The following is a 17,069-nucleotide window of genomic DNA, read 5'->3' as shown; positions in this document are numbered from 1 at the left end:
TACAATTTCTCAAAATAGACTACGGAAGTAACTACAAAATTAATTTGGTATTTACTATTTTAGGAGGTTCTCTATCATGCTATCGTTAGAAGCACTACTGGTACTATCTAGCATCCTAAAGCGGCCACCCACAGCAATATTGTTCTTTTTAGGTGGATTTTATACCATGTATATATGAAACTAGCAGATATCCACCCGCTTTGCTGGGCAATTTCTCCTTTTTAACACAAAGACAATCACGTTATGAAGTTTTGCTCATGATATTCGCTGACATTGTAACTGTCTATAGGTCCAATCATTAAATTAAGCTTATTTTTATACTTTTTGGATCAAAATTACCCAATCCACCGAGTTTCATCAAATTCTAAAAAAAAAATTTTTTTGCATTTTTCTCGATTTTTTCAAAGGGGTACCCCTTAAAAAAATTGCAAAAAATCGAAAAAATTTTGCTATCTCCAATTTCGATAAAACTCGGTATATAAGGTAATTTTAACCCAAAAAGTACAAAAATCGGGTGCATTTGTCAACTGGTCGAATAGTTTTTGAGATATGGACTAAAATCGATCCAAATATTGCGATATCTCAGAAAATCTGCATCCAATCATTAAACTAACCGGATTTTTATACTTTTTGGATCAAAATTACCCCATCCACCGAGTTTCATCAAAATCCAAAACAAAAATTTTTTCCCGATTTTCTCGATTTTTTCAAAGGGGTACGTACCCCTTAAAAAAATTGCAAAAAATCGAAAAAATTTTGCTATCTCCAATTTCGATAAAACTCGGTATATAAGGTAATTTTGACCCAAAAAATACAAAAATCGGGTGCATTTGTTGACTGGTCGAATATTTTTTGACTTGTACCTACCACTTTCAGGCAGTTGATGAGCGTTTAATTACTAATTTATTTTCTACTTGACTAAATTACTGCTCTAATTTGACATAGGGTTAAACTAATTTTATACTTAGAATTCCCAGAAGTTTAACTAACCTTTACTAATATTATATAAAAGAATAAAAAACAAAAAAATGTTTGCCGGTATATTTTCCCTTCTTTTACGTCAAAGCGATGCAACGGATTAACATTATTTTTGGCACAAAGATAGTTCAATGACTTGGATGATAGTGACACTATCATTCCGCGAAAATTGTTATAAAAATTTGAAAAAGCTCACAGACAGAACCGCTTTTGATTAATAAACGATACCTTCAGCCATAGAGAGACTACCATTCTAATACGACCTCATCTGATAATCTCGCCATTTATTATTGCTTACGAGCAGCTGAGTTTACTCACATTTGTGTGTTTCGTATTTCTTAGACTTAGACTCGAAATAAGTTTGTGATAACTAATACTTATAAAATTAATAATCAATAATCGTGTGCGATGTTAACTAATATGCGAATTCACGAATAACATCGGTTTATCCCAACGATAATCGCCATTCAGCAGATTTGAACTTACCAACAATAACTTTGTAGCTACGAACGATGTCAAAATGACAAATAGGGAATATTCATGTATTTTTTTTATGTTTTTAATTCATTGTTTACACCGTTATAACAAAGTAAAAAATATAAATACTGCTTAAAAATGCTGTATTTAAGTGTAAAAAATATTTAAAATACATTATAATTTTGAGATATTTAAACGCAGTTTTTTGGCGCTCTATGTTGATGACGTATAAGTACGTGATCTGTCAATTGGTGACAGTTCAATGTATAATTTACACTTTAAAAAAATTTACAACACAAAATTTACACTCTTTATTATTAAGTGTTCTAATAAAAAGCCGTAGAATAATATAATTTAATGAAATACCATATAAAATGTAAGTAATTAATATCATACAGTATATCAACAAATTTGACAAGGCCGTACTATGATGTCACGTCCGTATGAAAATTTGAATTTCCGTTTTATAAATTTTTAAATGCCCTCACTGAATTTGTACTTTTATTAATTAATTTTAAGTAATTAAAAAGATATTAATTACTAAAATAATGGTTTAGTTGAAATGTCCAGTCATTAAAGTTACGGAAGAAAATTATTTGAATCAAATTTAAATTTCATGAATATTCCCTATTGCATTTAAATTTTGATTTTCAATTAAGACATTTTATACTTATTTTGGGGGTGTATTATTATAATTATTTGTGCATTTATTTCTAGTGACAGAGGCCTATTTTCTAATTTTTTAATATAAAATTGTTTGATCTTTATTAGATGTAATTGATTGGTAACCATTATGAGATATGTTATTATTTGGCAACGTAGTTGGGGTTGATGGAAATAATACTAATTCTAAACATTGCATATTGCTTAACCGTTTCACATCACTGTCGTTTCTTAATCGGGTATCTGGTAATTTACGAATTCGTGTTACTGCTGAACTTTTTACACCCAATTCAGCGGAGCATAATTCCAACAAAGAATTATATGTTAATTGTGATTTTAGTATCTCTATTTCAATAAAATCTGGATCTGATGAATTTGCAACACGAATTTTTAATACCAAATCTAGAAAAATTAAAAAAAATATTCTATTAGATTCACATTAAAATGAATGGGAAACTAAAATTTTGCATATATGTAATATGCAAAGTATACTAAGTTTAGTCCCAAGTTTGTAACGCTTAAAAATATTAATGCTATGAACAAAATTTTGGTATAGGTGTTTATAAAACCACCTAATGAGGCCATTTTCGGTTGTCTGTCCGTCAATATCAAGCTGAAATTTTTACAGCGTACTCAGGACGTAAAAAGTGAGGTCATGTTCGTAAATGATCAACATAGGTCAATTGGATCTTGACCTAAGGATCCGTAGAACCCATCTTGTAAACCGTTAGAGATAGACGAAAAGTTTAAATGTAAAAAATCTTCCTTATCAAAAAATAAACAACTTTTGTTTGAAACATTTTTTCGTAAACATCACTGCTTACCCGTGAGGGCGCAAATTAGGCGTAAATTGTATAATATGTATTATATGGAAATATCAGTTATGTATGTGTGACACGTATGTATGTGTAATGTGATAGAGTAATCAACACTGTCTATGCATGGTATTACAACAATTAACTCAGTCAATTGTTTGTTTTCACTTGTTTTCATTAATATGGATCGAAAATTTTGAATGGATGGATTTTTGAAGGAATCTTAAGGAAAAATATTGTTCTATCTCTTACATTTTAGGATCGAAATTGACTATTAAAGCAACCTGGAAAACTAGGTCCAATTTGATGGCAGAACAAGATGTTCCCCATCAAACTCTGCAAGTTTTGTTTAAGTTATTTTGATTTTTTAAATACAAAACAAGCTATTAGCCATAAGAGATTAAAATGGCCCACTCTGTATATTCAGTGTTCGATTTCTAGAAATAGATATACCGTAACGGTAACCTTTCTTAGGATTGGAGGATTTTAAACTGTGAGAAAAACTGTATTAATTGCCATGGTTCGTAGCATTGCTTTCGAAACAAAAACGAATCAAAAATTATTTTGGTATATTGGTTAGGTTATATTGGCTGTCCACGAAGGACACACTTAGGGTATATAGCCCATTGTGATACCAATACATGTGTTTTACCACCTTTCCGCTGATAATTTCATTTATCAGCTCCTCGAATTCAAAGGCTGAGTGCACCTCCTTCATGCATATACCATGCACTACACCAGCCCATCATAACTATTAATTCAATTACTTTTGTTGCGACGGCGGGAATCGAACTTGCTACCCTAAGCATACCGCGGACGTATATAAGTATTAATAAAATTTGTCAATTGTTAGTGGATTTATTCTATTATTTTCTATTTTCTAACACTAAACATAAAATCAACTACAGAAATACCTTCAGTATGCGATGGTAAAGTAGTACTTTTCATATTAGCTATTTCAGAGGCATGTAATCGTCTTCTTGGTCCAATATCAACTTGACCATTTAACGGAGGATTTTTTAAATAATTTGGTTTAAAAATATTTTCGTTAACATTTATTATTGGCTGTCCACCTAATAATTTCCTAATTTCGGGATCAGTTGCAACAGCCAGAGGCGTTTCTCCTTTATCATTCAAAATACGTGGATCAGCTCCTTTCATTAATAATTCTCGTACAATTTCAGCGTGTCCACGTTTTGCCGCCCAATGTAACGCAGTCCTAATAATATTAATACAATAAAAAAACATAAATTAATTTGCTTAAATTTGGGGTATTCATAATCAATATATATACCATCCATTGATTTCATGTCTGGCATTAATATTTGTTTCTTGAATTAAAATGTCAATTGCTTCAATATCACCCAAACATGCTGCTTCTCGTAATTTTTCTTCTTTTTCCTTTGCGATTATATGTGGATTCATAATTATTATTAATACAAGGTTATATTTTTTTTTCACTACCTGTCATATTCAAATGTAATCTTAAAAAATATTTGTTCGTAAATTTATAGATAATGTTTGTTTTTTTTCAAACAAGTCCGTAGGTCAAAGTTGGACTCGTTGGACCAATCAACTGTTAAATAATATTTGAAATATCACTTCTTACTTCCCACTTTCATAAACAAAACAAAGTCCGATCTGATATCTTGTGATACCATTTTTATACCATGTATATATGAAATATACATAGTATATTAAGTTTAGTCCCAAGTTTGTAACTCTTAAAAATATTGATGCTATGAACAAAATTTTGGTATAGGTGTTAAAATCACCTAATTAGTCCATTTTCGGTTGTCTGTCCGTCTGCCAACACGATAACTTAAAAACGACAAAAAATATCAAGCTGAAATTTTTACAGCGTACTCAGGACGTAAAAAGTGATGTCAAGTTCGTAATTGAGCAACCTAGGTAGGTCAATAGGGAATATTCATGTATTTTTTTTAATATTTTTAATTCATTGTTTACACCGTTATTACAAAGTAAAAAATATAAATACTGCTTAAAAATGCTGTATTTTAGTGTAAAAAAATATTTAAAATACATTATAATTTTGAGATATTTAAACGCAGTTTTTTGGCGCTCTTTGTTGATGACGTATAAGTACGTGATCTGTCAATTGGTGACAGTTCAATGTATAATTTACACTTTAAAAAAATGAATTTACAACACAGAATTTACACTCGTTATTATTAAGTTTTCTAATAAAAAGTCGTAGAATAATATAATTTAATGAAATACCATATAAAATGTAAGTAATTAATATCATACAGTATGTCAACAAATTTGACAAGCCCGTACTATGATGTCACGTCCGTATGAAAATTTGAATTTCCGTTTTAGAAATTTTTAAATCCCTTCACAGATTTTGTACTTTTATTAGTTAATTTTAAGTAATTAAAAAGATATTAATTACTAAAATAATGGTTTAGTTGAAATGTCCAGTCATTAAAGTTACGGACGAAAAATAATTGAACCAAAATTAAATTTCATGAATATTCCCTATTGGGTTTCGACCTATGGGTCCGTAGGACCCATCTTGTAAACCGTTAGAGAGAACAAAAGTTTAAATGTAAAAAATCTACCTTATCAAAAAATAAACAACTTTTGTTTGAAACATTTTTTCGTATACATCACTGTTTACCCGTGAGGGCGCAAATTAGGCGTAAATTGTATATTATGTATTATATGGAAATATCAGTTATGTATGTGTGACACGTATGTATGTGTAATGTGATAGAGTAATCAACACCGTTAATACATGGTATTTCAACAATTATTTCAGTCAATTGTTTGTTTTCACTTGTTTCATTTAGTTGTCGAAGTTACTAAGCTCAGCTGGCATTCAGTTTTTTTTTGATACCAATAGCAAAATCATGTCTGTGTTACGAAACATTTATGGAGGTCTTAAAGTTAGCCAAGGACTTCTTAGCAATAAACATTTGATGAAATATAGTACAGCAGGTATGAAAAATATCATTAAAATGAATTCGCCATTTTAATACTTTTCTAAAAAAATTATTTTAGCATCATATGAATATATTAAAACTGATGTGGTCGGAGAAAAGAAAAATGTTGCTTTAATAACATTAAATCGACCAAAAGCATTAAATGCTTTATGCGATGGCCTTATGACAGATGTTGCAAATGCTATTGCAAAGTTTAATCAAGATGAATCGATTGGAGCAATTATTCTTACTGGTTCGGAAAAAGCTTTTGCTGCCGGTGCAGATATTAAAGAAATGCTTAATAATACTTTAGCTTCAAATTTAAAAACCAATTTTTTGGGTCACTGGACTAAAGTTGCAGAAAGTAAGAAACCGGTTATCGCTGCTGTTAATGGATATGCTGTAAGTATATGTTTATTCTGAGTAAATTCGATCAATAAAGTATAAGATATTTGAATGGAAAGTGATTTCATGAATATGAATGAAATATTTTTCCAATTTTTCATATTTTTGTGATAATAATACTAAGAGTGTGTCTATGACAGTCTATGGGTTAATAGTACCACAGACTATGCTATAAATAGACTGATGCCTGTGCTGTAGATAGGTTGTACATATCGAGAGTAAAAGCATTTTTATTAAAATATCGTTAATTTTGATGGCATTAATTTCTTTAAATAGGGTATTATCGTTAATTAAAAATGAACCATGAAATTTGCAAAAAGTTAAAATTTATGTAAAAATATACTTAAATATTCTGATTTTGAGTCATAAAAGCAAATTTTTCTTTTAAATTATTAAAATTAAAAATTTTTAAACTATATAGCACGTGGCCTAAAACGCCGGTAAGCTCTGCTGTGATGTCATAGCGGTATGAGTCATAGACCATCAATTAGTTCAGTGTAGACAGCTGGGTATAATAGATAATAAGTATTTATATTTATTATAATCAGATGTCTATGAATATATCTGTCAAAATTATTTGTGTTATTTTATATAGTTATACCCATATTACGTCATCAAATTGGATGCCCGTGTTTTTGACAGTTTAAAAAAGGTTTAAAATTTAATTTAAGTTTTTGGCAAGAAAGCGTGTGTATTTTTCCGAAACAATTTTTTGGTGGCTTTTTTTATTAGCAAAATCAACATTTTGAAGTACTTTTTCAAAAATAGTGGAATATCCTATTGCTGTTTAGAAACGGTATTTTTACGATAATATATTATGGTAAATGTTTTTCTATCTGTACCAATCCTAGTTTTTTTTTTTTGGCCACAGTGGCGCTAGAATTTTAAGAAACGTAAAAATTTGGACAAATAAGTGTAGCTGACAGAAAATTCTATTTAGATTCAATTTCTATAAAATTTGTAAGAGGTCTTTGCACTTATTAAATTCAAATTATTTTAGCTTGGAGGTGGTTGCGAATTAGCAATGATGTGTGACATAATCTATGCTGGAAACAAAGCGAAATTTGGACAACCGGAAATTGCAATTGGTACAATACCTGGAGCCGGTGGTACTCAACGTTTAACTCGTGCTGTTGGAAAATCGAAGGCAATGGAAATTGTCTTAACTGGAAATCATTTTGGTGCTGAAGAAGCTGAAAAAATGGGTCTTGTGAGTAAAGTGTTTCCACCAGAAGAATTACTTCCACAAACTATCAAATTAGCTGAAAAAATTAGTTCACATTCACAAATAATTGTACAACTTGCTAAGGACTCCGTTAATAGAGCTTATGAAACAACTTTACGTGAAGGTTTAAATTATGAACTTAAACTGTTCCAAACCACTTTTGCAACGGTAAATTTTTATAAAATAAACTTGTGTTAAATAATAGCTAACGTAATGATTTAATATTTTTCTTTAGGAGGATCGTAAAGAAGGTATGACAGCATTTACTGAAAAACGTGCACCCAACTTTAAGAACCAGTAAGCTTCTTTGGATAAAGATATGAATTTATGTAATTGTTACAAAAATTGTTTTTGGAAAAAATATGAATATAATTGTTTTGTACTTGAATTTTTACTTAAATATATAAGAAACTATTTTACTAAATGCTTAGCTTTTCTTTCATTATAACAAAAGGAAAATTTTAGTGGAAGGTTAAATGCGTGATGGTTTAAAAACAAAATATTAGATCTTCTAAAAATATCGGATAAGAGGATAAGTTGCTTATAATTATAGAAAATATGTAGCAAGAAATGGTGATCATACATATTATGTCTCGTAAATTCATGCTTTTCCCAAAAATTGGGTTGGGTTGGGTTGTCATTGTTTATATTGCGAGTGTTATGGAGGGAGGATAAGTGAAGACAAGGAAGATGAAGGCTGTAACGCGATTATCTTTGTTTTTAAAGTTGAAATTGTTCAGCGAAGCGGAAAAATTGTAGAAAACTTATTTAAAAAAAATTGTAATTTTGATGTATATAGGTACGGTGGTGTGAATAATTTAAAGATTATCTGCTTATCTCAATTTTTGTTTTTATAAATAAAATTTAATCATTGAATAATAAAAGTGGGCAGTGTTCAAAATTGTTCATTTAAAGATACGCAATGTCATGCTAATAGGTCATCGAGGTCGGCAGTTTTCATATCAATTTTTTTTTTTTAATATTAAATTTACACACCTCTTTGATAAAAATTTTAATTTTAACAGATTATATTATGGCATTTGTCTATTAAATAGAGAAATAATTAACTGAGTTAATTATTGAAATATCATGTATAGACAGTGTTGATTACGAAATTGTTTTTTTTTTACGTCATGTAAGTAAAGAAAGATAGCCACTCTTCCACACAAAGTATTAAGAGTTTCTTCTCATTTCGGCTGTGTACATTGTAATAAACAAACACATACATATATTTTACGCTCTCACAAATTTGCGCTCTATTTAAAATCTACGACAGCTTAAATCTTCCCAATGATGGGTCCAGACTGAGACTGTTAAATTTAAGTCGCTATGTTTACTACGAGGCTTGTTTTATTCTCTAAGATTTTTTTAACGCAGTCGGGTTTTTTTTAATCAAAATTTTTTTTTAAATAATTTTTTTTTTTAACTAGATAAGATTAACAGGTAAACTGCAGGTACAAATTGCATCTAATTCTAATGATAAAAAAAATAAAAAAACGCTGTAAATTTTGATAAATTTTTCTTTCTATTCATAAATCATACGGTCTCAATCAATTCTTTATAGAAATTGTGTGATTGGTATAATGGAATTGAATCCGGAAATAACGACAGGTAAAATATAAAAACTAAGACCATTATTAAAACAAAACAATTCAGGGTTTTTGTGTTAGTATAACTGACCTGCAGATGCCGACCTGATGTTCCTTTTGTAAAAAAAGTTCCTTATAAAAAAGTAAACAACTTTTGTTTGAAACATTTTTTCGTAAACATCATTGTTTATCCGCGAGGGTTCAAATTATTTTACAACATTATACGGTATGTATTATATGGGAATATCAATTATGTGTGTGTGATACCACATTCGTGTTAATATATACACGACTGTGACTATCTGAGAGTGACAATTGCTTGTTTTAACTTGTTTTAGAATAATTTTATATAGAATGTATTGGATCTTACGACTAAGGACTATGTGCACTTCGGATTATTAACTTCTGTTATTCAGCAACATGTTAGTCATAGATGCATTATTTAATAAAAAAATATACTTGTTTACCTGTTAATCTTATCTAATGGAAAATTTAATTAAACCATTGGACTTTATAAGTGTATATTTATATGTATATAAACAATTATTTAATATTCTAAGCTAATATCATTTTTTTAAATTTGTGCTAAACACCAGAATTGAATAATTGGGTATATCCTATAAAATTTCAAAATTTAAATATTGAATAATCATGTCGTTTGCTTTAAGAAATATTTGCAAACAAATTTTAGTTAATGATCATCATTTATTAAAAAATAAACAATTACTTAAATATAGTTCAGCAGGTATGAGAAATTAGTAATTAGGTATTACTACCTACATATTTTTAATTATTTTTTCAACTCTAAAGTCTAATCCATTTTTAGCTTCATATCAGTATATTAAGACTGATTTGGTTGGAGATAAGAAGAATGTTGGATTAATTACATTAGATCGTCCAAAAGCATTAAATGCTTTGTGTAATGGCCTTGTTGCAGACATAGCAGATGCAGTAACAAAATTTAACAATGATGAATCTGTTGGAGCAATCATTATCACTGGATCCGAAAAAGTATTCGCGGCTGGCGCTGATCTTAAGGAAATGTTAAAATTGGATTTTGCTTCCCATGTAAAATCAAATTTTTTAAGTAAACGTACATTTCTTACTGATAGTAAAAAGCCGGTAATTGCTGCTGTTAATGGTTATGCGGTAGGTATATAAAATATATTAATTTCAAAATGATAATATACTTTCAACTTCGATAGGAATGTTAATGGGCGTTTAGAAATGTAGACCTTTTAAAGAAAGGAAACCAACCAGATAAAGATAAAGGGAAAAACGAACTAAAGAACTGTTTAGGAATGAATTGTTAACGATGGGAATGTTTGGACTACTTCAATTTTAAATTAAATTTTCCAAATTCAACTTATAAAACGCGTTATCTTTTATCCTAATTAACCAGTCATCGTGTTTCAAATGTTTATTTGCTGATTACATTTAATGAATAAACAAAATATTTAATACAGGACATTTATTTTTCTTACTTTTTTTTTATCTTTTATATTTTCTGAAAAATCAATGTACAATTTTCCGTGTTAAGAATAAAATTTCCAACTGATTTGTGTATTTTGATTGTTTCCAATCTTTCGGATTTTCGGAAAAATCGATATTAAAATAACATTTTCCGTAGTTTTTTAGAATTTACTCCACATTTTTACAAAAATGCTAAAGAATGGGAAGGATCCAAATATTTCATTTTAAGAAATCTTAAATTACAATGAATAATTAAAATTTTAGCTCGGAGGAGGTTGTGAATTAGCTATGATGTGTGATATAATTTATAGTGGCAATCAAGCAAGATTTGCACAACCAGAAATTACAGTTGGAACAATTCCTGGAGCCGGTGGTACACAACGTTTAACTAGAATTGTAGGAAAGTCAAAAGCGATGGAAATGTGTTTAACTGGAAATCAAATTACTGCAGAAGAAGCTGAGAAAATGGGTCTTGTTAGTAAAGTATTTCCACCAGAAGAAGTTCTTCCTCAAGCGATTAAACTAGCCGAAAAAATTAGTTCACACTCACAAATTATTGTTTCGCTTTGTAAGGATGCAGTTAACAGAGCTTACGAGACAACTCTACATGAAGGATTAAATTATGAAGCTAGACTGTTCCAAACTACTTTTGCTACGGTAAACAAAATTTAGCTACAATTAAATTTAACCATAAAAGAGAGTTAATAAATTTTTATTAATTTTATAGGAGGATCGTAAAGAAGGGATGGCAGCATTTGCTGAAAAACGTGCTCCTAAATTTAAGAACCAATAAGTATTTGTGATAAAAATAAAAAATTAAGCGTTATCGTCTATTTACTTTATAAGTTGTAAATTAAAAGAATTAAAAACATTGTTAAAAAAAAAATTTCTTATACACCTGGTGAAACCTGGTTAAGTAAGGCAGCAAGGGACCTGCAAATTTGCCTCACTTATGAGAGGTGTTCCACTTACCCAGTATCTCAGATACCCATATATAAATAAATATCTGTCTCATTTAAAGAGTGTTCCATCAATAGAGGATATTTACTCCAGTTTTTCACGTATTGATAACGATTTGTTTCGTATTATCAATATTTCTAAGCGTTACAAACTTGGGACTAAAATTAGAATACCTTGATATAAATTTCATATACACAGGGTATAAAAACTATCTTCAAATAAGCGTCTGCATGATAATTTCATGGAAAATAAACTAATTAATATTTTATTATTTTTCATAACTTTCTTTTAAAATTACGAAAAAATTGATAAGTTTTTGTAATTTTTTTAAACAAGGAAAATCTGTATTAAAAAATGGGGGTTTTCCCAATTCGGAGAGATATGGGGGTGGTAGTTATTACGGTCATTGCATAGATATATATCAGACATGTGTGACTGTTCTTGGATTTTTGGTTTTAACACTTATGCCATATTATGCAACCTTTTGTAATATTATTTGCTTGCACCATATGATGTTGTACTCCTGTATAAATTTGAATGGAAATCATTTCTTTTATTCAATGTGTAACTGACCGTCGTATAACTGTAATATAAGTGTCTTGTTTTCATTTTGGGTGGATTTTTAGTAATTAATTCTAAACAGTGACAAAATAAGTTCGCCAAAAAGTATTTCTTCACAAATGGTCAATTCGTAACGGTAAGTAAATTAACTTAGTTAAAGCCAACTCCATAGAGTTTGAATCCCAGTTCGGGTTTCATACCATTAACCATCTGAATTACTTTTTGGATGATAGTTGATTATAATTCAATCTTTGCTTGGTTCCCGAAATGAATTAATACATATTAAATTATATTATAGCAGTGTGAGTGATTTTGTAAAAAATTTTTTTGAATTAAAAACAATTTTAATTTTTTATAATAATTTCTACGATAATGAAAAATTTATTAATTAACGTACTGTTTATTATTAAAAAATATATTTCGTCAGTGATTAGTTATTAGAAAAATAATTATATTCTAACCTTTGAGTTTTGACAACTGTCAGTGAGATTGAATTTATACAGTGAGATCACTGAAAATATATCGAATCGATAAATTACATAACAACTAAAGTATACACGGTATTTGCACCGTGCATGAGCTTTTTTTCAAGAGTTTCCATGGTAACAACACACACGAGGGAGCAATTTAATCGATTGCGGCGCTGATCTCTTGAAATGAAATGAAATTAGCAATAAATCACACGTTTTATTTTAAAATATGACTATTTTTCAATTGTTTACATGTAATTGGTATAGTAAATGACAAATAGAAATTATTAAATAATAACAATTAATTAAACTTGTTTTTGCAGAAATAATATTTTCAAATGTAAATTAAGTTAACTAACTTATTTAAATTTGTTAGAAAATAGTATTAAATTTTCTACGTAAAATATATATAGAAACCACAGACTTCATTCAGAAGTCCATTCATTAAATTATATTAATAAAGTAGTGTGTCATTACCATGGAAACTACGGAAATAAAACTCATCCACGATGTGAATAGTTTCGCTATAGAGTGACTATAACCGTGTGAAAAAATGAGATCCTCACATTTTGTAAACTCACGTATCTCCAGTTAAATAGTAAACTTATTTCAAGTTTTTAGCGACGATCGAATAGTTGACGCTGATTTGATCTTGAGTCATTCTTGGATTGTAAATAATTTTTGTCTACGATTCTAACATGTGTTTTTGTTTTAGGAACCTTCCACCTCCACCTGGGCCGAAGTTTGCTTATCATTGTGTGCCAATACGACATAGACAAAAATAACTTGGAGCAATACACACTGGAATCAGTAACGAGAGTAAGTGTTCGTCAATAGACGCAACATTGTTTCACTTTTAAAGAGGAAACTTGACACCCAGGGAAAATGGTTAATTGCTTCATTTACGCAAAAGATTTTTCGGGCTCAACGGATCGAGTAGACTATTATCATAACAACGGCTTGAAAACACTTGATCAGTTCCAAGGGGACGTAGAAAAAATAAAAAAAGACTTACTGGTTTCTGGAGAACCTCCAACAGAATCGAAAATAGTTTACTTGCACTGGGGTAGCGAATGTTGGGAAGTCGATGAAGACGAAACAAGAGAAGCATATTTATCACGTAAATCTGGACTTATGGGTACATATCCGGAATGTATTATCAAATGCCTAAAAGAAAAGCGTATCGTTGATAAAGATGATAAAATAAAATTGCTGTATCTCATCACAGATGGATTGATTGACAATGACAGTGCAGAGGAATGTTTCGAATTGAACCAGTTTATGCATTACGAAACCGTTGTTTTCCATGCAATCAATGAAAACCCGAACGCAATCGACTTTTCAGTAGCAACGTCTTTTTTCAAGAGCCGTTGCATAGTTTATCGTAATAACGAACTCTATGACTGCATTGATATTTCCGAGGAGTTTGACTATGGCAAAGTCAATGTTAATAACTTTGCTGCCGAAAAAGATCAGTTGAAGTCTTATATTAGGTTGAAATTTATCAGAAAGGAATTGGCAAAAGACGCTATTGCTTTAAAAGAAATAGACAAATTGAAAAAGCTAAGAGATCGATTATTTGACGAATTGTCATCGAACAGTGGAAAAAGCGAAGTTAACCTCGAAACAAAGGATAGAAATATATTCCTTCGTGCATTCGTTGAGACGGATTGGTACAAGAATCTCAATGCTGCGGTTTATTCAGATAAGGTTGACATTGAGAAATCCATTTCAACTTTGATCAATTACATCGTCAGCGACACAAAATCGTACTCGTTTGACGCCTTGAAGTTCGACAAGAAATTTGACAAGTCCGTTGAAGAGGAACAAGTCGTCGATGTTAATTTTACACCCGAGCAAGAAATTGAATTCCCCGATGTAATACTGGACGACGAGAAAGGCATCCCTGTTGTAATTTTAACGAAGTTCAATTTGATGGAAAAAATTATTTTCCATAGAACTCTATTGGTAAACCAAGTGACACCTGCCAGTTTTAGCAAGTTCAAATCGACCATGGAGTGTCCGCTGTTTTTGGTTAACGATAAAGATGTTAGTGAGTCCATCGGTTACTTTTACACTTTGAATGTTTACAAACAATTGCTGGCAAACAATACAAAAAATGAGCCGCGAACACGAAGACCCTTTTATGGTGGCCTTGTGCTAACAGATACCAATCAATTTGATAAATACAACGACTACATTTTGTCAGCGACATATTTTGATCGTAAGAAGATCAATTACAATGTTGGGTTGTTTTACTTTGTGCTGTGGAAAAACTGTGAAAACAAAGAGTGGATGGACAGAAATGTCGTTGACCAGTTCCAAAAATACGCTATGCGACGTATCAGTGAGACTGTGTGCAAAATTGGGCTGTCATCTTTGCCGCTGGACCCTGATCAAAATACATCACTGCTAACTGCGTTGTGGTACTGCGTTGAATTGTCGTCAGTAATTTTCAAAGATAATCCTCAAAACTTCACGCAGGAACGGCTGAGGTGGTTTCATGGCGTAGCGGGTTATATGATTGAAATTTTGAAGTACTTCAATTACGATCTAGATTTGGAGTCTATCAAAAAACGAAGAGAGCTAATTAGTTACGTGATGCTTTTGAAGAAAATCCAAAAACCTACAGATAAAGTTTATTATATTTTGAATAATATTTTCACGACTACAGATGGTTTTCTGATCAGCGAAATTGAAAAACCGTTTAATCTGTACAAGCTCAATTACCTTAAATTGAATCACAAGGAAATATTGCGTGACGATGTTGTTGAAGAGAAAGTTCATCTGAATGACTATGTTCACTTAATACATTACGAATATGATTTGGATAAATCAAAAACCGGGAAAGGCACGTTTGAAATTTGTGAAAAGACCTTCCGACCCTTTTTTACCATCGACAAAAACAAATCATTCTACACAGAATTGGTCCAGAATACAAGGAAAGTAGTTATCAACAATGACGACGATAAAGATAAAATTGACGTTACCTACGAAGCTATCGATTCGCTTGAATTTGCCAGGATTTTATCTCTATACAAACTTTTTATTGATTGTGTGATAGAATCACAAAAATATCCCACCTTGGTCGAATACGTCGAGTTTATTTTAAAAAGAAAAAAGTTCTACGGGGACTTGGTAACCGTTTTTCCGCCCAATGTTTACTCCGCTGTTAAAGACGTGTATGAGCGCTATCAGAAGGTTGTGACGAAAGTTAATGTTGATGAATTTATTAAAGTATGTAAAACTTATGTTAGTCGAGCTGAACGTATCAAAGCAGAAGAAAGAGTGAAGTTCAGTAGTGACGATGATATCAACGAATTTATTTCTAGGGAGGAATTGAAAGTTAATTTGAAAAAGAAAACATAGTTACTTAGTCGGTAAACGATGTATTATGATACCTCATAGAATTAGTCCAAGGGTAGCGAACCTTTATGTATCAAAGTGTCATTTTTCCTAAAGAAGCGTTTAATGAGGTCATAGACGTGACATCAAATAATCTTGATTTCGTGATTATTAGAAAAATAACTTATATTAGGGTTCTAAGTTGTTACTTTTAGCAGAATGCATACTGAACTAGAGTCATCTGTCAAACGGTTTCTAAGCGAGTCTATAATGTTTCCCATATCTGAAAATGGCTCGATGGCATAGTTAAATGAAAATATGGATAAAATAGTACGAGCGTGCTTCTTCAAACTTTTAAATGTGCCTGGTAACAAATTCCATGTTACCGAAATTTGTTTATTGGCATTTTTACTTTTATAGTTGTGAACGTTGGCGTGCTTCAAAATATAATATCCCTGAACTAAGCTGTTATTGGCGTAAGCTTTAAAAAAGTAATAAATGTGATAACTGACACAAAAATTTTGTCAGTAATTATTTCTTGTATAATTCAGTTTTAAATTCTTAATAATTTTTGTATATTTGTGATTGTTTTAAAATCATTACACTGTGTAGAAAAACAACATTTTGTAAATAAATTATTGTAAATAAATATTATTTAATATTAACTGGGTGCTGTTTATAAATTAAATATCTCAGCCCTTTTTCCAATACTTTTTTGTTCGTTTTTGCAGGGCAGTCACATTTTTTATTTTTATTTCATACATTTTTAAACCATTATCTATTTATAATGTTGCGACAGCATTATAAATAGATATGTATAAAAAGTTGTCTATCTTTAAAAAAGTGATAATTTAATGATTGGATGCAGAGTTTCTGCGATATCGCACTATTTGGATCGATTTTAGTCCGTATTTTAAAAACTATTCGATCAGTCAACAAATGCACCCGATTTTTGTACTTTTTGGGTCAAAATTACCTTATATACTGAGTTTTATCGAAATTGGAAATAAAAAAAATTTTTCGATTTTTTGAAATTTTTTTAAGGGGTACCCCTTTGAAAAAATCGAGAAAATCGGGAAAAAAAATTTTTGTTTTGGAATTTGATGAAACTTAGTGGATAGGGTAATTTTGATCCAAAAAGTATAAAAATCAGGTTAATT

At 30.2% G+C, this 17,069-nt stretch overlaps 4 protein-coding genes across 5 annotated transcripts; 3 read left to right on the top strand and 1 right to left on the bottom strand.

Moving 5' to 3' along the window:
* Nucleotides 1–2,123: 2,123 nt before the first annotated feature.
* Nucleotides 2,124–4,590, bottom strand: LOC123295612 (ankyrin repeat domain-containing protein 40-like). The gene is made up of 3 exons (XM_044877023.1): nucleotides 4,228–4,590; nucleotides 3,848–4,152; nucleotides 2,124–2,520 (listed from the first exon to the last, which is right to left on the bottom strand). Exons 1-3 carry the CDS (start codon nucleotides 4,356–4,358, stop codon nucleotides 2,198–2,200), a joined length of 759 nt encoding a protein of 252 aa, XP_044732958.1. The 5' UTR covers nucleotides 4,359–4,590; the 3' UTR covers nucleotides 2,124–2,197.
* Nucleotides 4,591–5,739: 1,149 nt separating this feature from the next.
* Nucleotides 5,740–7,941, top strand: LOC123294896 (probable enoyl-CoA hydratase, mitochondrial). Its single transcript, XM_044876084.1, has 4 exons — nucleotides 5,740–5,897; nucleotides 5,961–6,283; nucleotides 7,287–7,679; nucleotides 7,747–7,941. Exons 1-4 carry the CDS (start codon nucleotides 5,810–5,812, stop codon nucleotides 7,810–7,812), a joined length of 870 nt encoding a protein of 289 aa, XP_044732019.1. The 5' UTR covers nucleotides 5,740–5,809; the 3' UTR covers nucleotides 7,813–7,941.
* Nucleotides 7,942–9,050: 1,109 nt separating this feature from the next.
* Nucleotides 9,051–11,444, top strand: LOC123295177 (probable enoyl-CoA hydratase, mitochondrial). 2 transcript variants are annotated; one of them, XM_044876424.1, is made up of 4 exons: nucleotides 9,051–9,122; nucleotides 9,927–10,249; nucleotides 10,838–11,230; nucleotides 11,301–11,444. In XM_044876424.1, the coding sequence occupies exons 1-4, from the start codon at nucleotides 9,095–9,097 to the stop codon at nucleotides 11,364–11,366; spliced, it is 810 nt and encodes a 269-aa protein (XP_044732359.1). In that variant the 5' UTR covers nucleotides 9,051–9,094; the 3' UTR covers nucleotides 11,367–11,444. The 2 variants fall into 2 exon arrangements, with proteins under 2 accessions (XP_044732359.1, XP_044732358.1); XM_044876423.1 differs by lacking the exon at nucleotides 9,051–9,122 and adding an exon at nucleotides 9,722–9,845.
* A 618-nt stretch (nucleotides 11,445–12,062) lies between these two features.
* LOC123295580 lies at nucleotides 12,063–16,415 on the top strand. The gene is made up of 2 exons (XM_044876984.1): nucleotides 12,063–12,230; nucleotides 13,280–16,415. The coding sequence occupies exon 2, from the start codon at nucleotides 13,450–13,452 to the stop codon at nucleotides 15,931–15,933; it is 2,484 nt and encodes an 827-aa protein (XP_044732919.1). The 5' UTR covers nucleotides 12,063–12,230; nucleotides 13,280–13,449; the 3' UTR covers nucleotides 15,934–16,415.
* The last annotated feature ends 654 nt before the right edge of the window (nucleotides 16,416–17,069 follow it).

Source organism: Chrysoperla carnea, chromosome 3 (assembly GCF_905475395.1).
Source record: "Chrysoperla carnea chromosome 3, inChrCarn1.1, whole genome shotgun sequence".
NCBI classification, from domain to species: domain Eukaryota; kingdom Metazoa; phylum Arthropoda; class Insecta; order Neuroptera; family Chrysopidae; genus Chrysoperla; species Chrysoperla carnea.
The sequence above is the reverse complement of the archived record's forward strand: the minus strand, read 5'-3'. Positions and strand labels throughout refer to the sequence as shown.